Raw genomic sequence first — 4,757 nt, forward strand, 5'->3', positions numbered from 1 at the left:
CATAATAGAAACTAAAAATCATAATGTAAACAAAAATGTTGTCATAATATGTTTTTTCACTATAATGTAATAAATATTTAAAAATTTAAAACAAAAAATTAAATTTCGGTCACTTGTCAATATGCATTTGTAAAAGATGTTCTATTAGAGATCAAAATACGTAAATATCATGTCTTGTTTAACAATTCTAAAATTAAAAAAATAATGCGAGAAGCATGTAAACATTATTTTCAACATTTTTTATAACGCCTTAACCTGAGTCTGTTAGGGAGTACTGCGTCTTTCCTCCTCCACCTGAACCAAACAAAAGGGGGGTGGACCTTATTAAACTAATAACTAGCTCCCACATATTAACGTGTGTTATTTTCAGTGTGTTTTGCTCTCATTCACATACTTTTTGGTAAAACTTCTCAGAATGTCACTCATCCCAAGATTACTTTAAGTCAAGCACGTTTAACCATGAAGTTCTTATGAGAAAGTTCCAAAAAAGAAAAATGCAACTTATTGATATGAATAGTAACATCAATCTTTTTTAAGTTATTTTTTCACGGGGCATCACAAGATAAGACTCTCACCTTACCATTTGTGTAATCTAAAAGGGTTTAACTTTTTCAACCTTAAAGATAACTTTTAATTTTTTAGGCACTTCTTAAAAGTTAAAGATTTGAGACTTCTAAAAGTTCAAACCGTGTTTGGAAACATGAATTTTGGACATTAAATTTAAATTTTAGTAGATTTACATAAATTTTAATATAATTTTATAATACAATCTTATTCAAATCAAATATAAGTTTATAATACAATCTTATTCGAAACATGGAATAAACGCTAACCTTTTTTAAAAATTTATTTAATTGATTTATTTTTAAAATATAACAAAAACAATCAATGCATTAATAATATATATTTAAAAGATAAATATCTATATTAATAATTTAAAATATTTTTCATCACCTCATACTAAACATTCAAAGTTAATTTTTTTTTTTTTATAGAAGGTGAAATATTTTTAAAACAATATAATGAGTTGAAAAACAAATTTTGCGTGGCATAAAACACGCAAAAGTGATTTAAAGGAGGCACAGCACAGCTAGGGCCACTATAATTGTGACACGCCCTACAGTTGTCAGCAGTTAATGCGTTTCATTAATGAAGGCTTCCGCCGTTGCTCGGTGGTTACTGCTTGAAAAATTTGGAATGCTTTGTGAAACCCTAATTCCAATTAATTGGCAACAATGGTGATGAGCTGTTGACATCTATCGTTGCCCTTTCCCACACGCCAACCGCCAACTCCTTTCTATAATTGCTTACCTTCCAAGATACACTTGATTGCTTGCGCCAATGTCAATGCTTGAGTTGCGGTCTTAGGATTGGCTGAGTAACCTTCAAATCAACTTAAATTTGAATCTTGAAAAGTATTGGGGCAAAAAATGTTCTTTTTTTTTTTTTTTTTTGATTTTTCAAAAGTTATAGAAATAATGGTGCGTGTTTTTTTTTTTTTTTTTTTAGAAAATAAACTTTGGATAGAAAATTTGGAAAACAATAAAAGACTTTTATTGATTTTTACATAAATTTCAAAACGTAAAAAATGAAATGTTATTCTTCTTTTTGTTTTTTTTTTTTAAATTCAAACAATTCTAATATTGAATTTGAAATTTCAAAAGAGAAAATTTGACAAGACTTTATTTTAGATTTTATAATTAGGTTAGGCAATATTAAATGGCACCTGTCAAACCTAGAGTACAATTAATTTTCATTCCAAAAAGGGAATTAAAGCAAGAGAAATTAATTACTTTAGAATTTTAATTTCCTTAAATACCAATTACAAATTATTTACTAAAATATATTCTTGAATTTGTACAGGAGGCATAATAGAATAAAAAATAATCAACCCTTAGGATGCATTGTATTTCAGCCATATTCTGAAGAGAAGTGGGCTCCACTTTTTTTATTAAAAAAAAAAAAAAAAATTGATACATACCTAATGGCATCGAGGAAACGAGGTTTTTTTTTTTAATTAAAAATTATTAAATTTGATTGACCAAAATGTAATTTATGCTTAAAAAAAAAAAAGTAGGAATGGCATATCGTAATTTCTTGTAAGTATCCGGCGTTCTCGTATTTTCACCTACACCCCGTCAATCGTGGGGAATCTTTGTACGTGGCAGGCCGCCCCCAAGTCCAGTTATGGAAACGGTCCAAAATTCGTCGCCATGTGGACTCCACAACATTCTAGCCGTTGGATTCTAGGCCCTTAACCCAACCGCAGTTCAACCATGGTTAAGTTAACGATTAATTTTTGGACGAAACACACCCCACCCAAGTTCTTTAATTACCCTCTTACCCTCTCAGTTCCCTCTATAAATTGCCCGTTTGAGGAGTGGGCAGAGCAGTTTGCCAAACCAGCGACCCGAAGGGGGGCCTCGGAAGGGAAACAAAAATCAGCCCTTCTTTATCTCTGTCTAGTTTCTTTCTCTCTCTAAAATGTCGACATCGTCGAGAACAAGATCGAGCGGTCCAGTTTTGCCCATCACGAACAAATTCCAGAGGTCTGTGTCACCTTCTGGTAGGTTCTGCTCTTCATCTCCCTCCGATTCCTCCGCTTTATCCGCCTTCGCATCCTCCACCTCCGGCTTCTCAGCTCCGCCGTCCTTCTTCAACAGATCCGCTTCCCCCACTCGTGTCAACCTGTACGCCACCGCCCCTCCATCTCCATCCGTACGATTCTCCATCAGCCGATCTACCTCTCCCGGCCGTCCGATCTCCGTCTCGCAGCAGCTCATTCGCAACCCTCCCGGCCGCGTTGAGAGCGGTCACTCGTTTTCTGCGCCGAAGAAGACGTGCATGTGCTCGCCGACGACGCATCCTGGATCCTTCCGATGCAGTCTTCACAAGAACAGTTACGGCGGCGGTGGCCACAGCCATGGCCTAGCGTATTCGTCGAATCGACTGAACGCTCGCCGATCCGCTATGACAAACTCGCTCGTGCGGATTGGTTCCGTTGAGGGAGAGTGGGTCAAGCGAGCTTTAACTGCTCTTATTCGACCTTCGTCTCATCAACAGCGGAGGAGATCGGCGTTCCAGCCTAGGCCGAGTCGACTCTCTGTTATGTCCAAAGCCAGAGATGTTTGACACTCGTAAGCAGGTTGGTTCTTATGCTATCCCCATATTTTGCTGTTCTCAGAGTTTTCCGCAGCAGCTTCGAATCCAGCAACGCCTTCAGAATCCGGCGAGTTTCTTTTATCAAATCGGACGGTATAATTGAGTCAACTCGGACGAGTATGTGCGGCGTGGATCTTTTCACATCTTCCAGCGATGAGAGCGATGCCGACCGCCGAGTTTGATTACTGAGTCCATCTTCCGAAGTCGAAACTGAGTCGGCTCGGACGAGTTTTGTATCACTGGACGAAGCATGACCAATTGTGTACATAATAATTTGGAGTCATTGATTGCCCTAATGGACTTTTCGGACATTGCCTTCAATTAATTAAAACCAAAATCTGATCAAAGTCAACTAAAATTCCAATTAAAACAATATTAATCCCAACTAAATAGACTGAAAAGATTGGATTGTTGTGTTTTGGTTATCGCCGTTGGGCGAGAGGTGACGGCAGATCCATTTGTCTCAAGTGTGTTTTTGCACTCAGCAGCCTGTGGTCATTCTCCGTTACGTTCTTCCGTTATTATTGCCGTTACGCTCGCCGTGCCGTGATAATGTTTCTTTTCGCCGTTAAACGTATGAGGATTAGTGTGAAGCGGCGTGTGTACATGTTCAGTTTCAGTTTGTGCTGTGCTTGACCATGGTATGTTGCGTTCCAGCGTAGGCTGCGTTGCTTTGCGTGGAAGGTATTCTCTCTCTTTTTTTTTTATTCGTTTGCTTTTCTTTTACCCTTATATTAATTTATTGCCATTTAATTTTGTTGGCGCAGGTTTGATCTCATGCTTTGAATCGGGACCACAAAAATCTCGTGAACTTTGGACTCTGGAATATTTGATTTCATGACCTGGAGAATTCCGGGCCATCCTCAGGGATAATGGACTCATTTTAGATTCACCAAATAAATAGTTTCAGAAGGACCGAGGATGATAGCCATTGCTATTGCTAAAAATTTAAATTTTGAAACTAAAATTAAATATATTAAATAATAATTAAAACAAATAAAGTAAAATATTAATTATAATCATTTATTATAATTTACTAAATTACTAAATGTGGATATATGCTTTCCACTGTTTTTACTTTTTCAATTAATTTTTAAAAATATAAAAATGAGAACATTTTAATTTTTAAAGAGGAATTTTTGTTGTTTAAAAAATGTTAAAGTTTAATAAAATAATATCTAAAATTATTTCAAAATATACTTATAATTATATCAGATTTATCCTAATAATTATTTCAAAATATATCTATTTATAGCTATTTTAAAATTATCTATTTAATTATTTTCTATTTTTTTCATATATATATATATATATTTTTTAAAAAATTTTAAAAAATAGAGTCATGAAACACGTAATGTTAGCTAGTTGTTATAATTATTTTTAAAAACATTGGAAGGCATATGAGATAAATTTGATATAATAATAATGGTTTCTTTGAACAGTAATGAATATTTTATAGGAATGTTTTGAAATAGATACTATAGAGATTAATTTCACAATTTTGAAAAAAAGATTGTTAATTGTCTCGTAGCCTAGGAGTAAATACGTGTGCCGTACAACGGATATACAATATAGAGTCGAGAGGGCACAATATA

The 4,757-nt window shown here is 34.7% G+C and overlaps 1 protein-coding gene across 1 annotated transcript; it reads left to right on the forward strand.

Moving 5' to 3' along the window:
* The first annotated feature begins 2,387 nt into the window (after positions 1–2,387).
* Positions 2,388–3,483, forward strand: LOC131152007 (uncharacterized). The gene has a single exon (XM_058103560.1). It carries the CDS (start codon positions 2,485–2,487, stop codon positions 3,130–3,132), a length of 648 nt encoding a protein of 215 aa, XP_057959543.1. The 5' UTR covers positions 2,388–2,484; the 3' UTR covers positions 3,133–3,483.
* Positions 3,484–4,757: the final 1,274 nt, after the last annotated feature.

The sequence above is a fragment of the Malania oleifera genome, chromosome 3 (assembly GCF_029873635.1).
Source record: "Malania oleifera isolate guangnan ecotype guangnan chromosome 3, ASM2987363v1, whole genome shotgun sequence".
Classification (NCBI taxonomy): Eukaryota; Viridiplantae; Streptophyta; class Magnoliopsida; order Santalales; family Ximeniaceae; genus Malania; species Malania oleifera.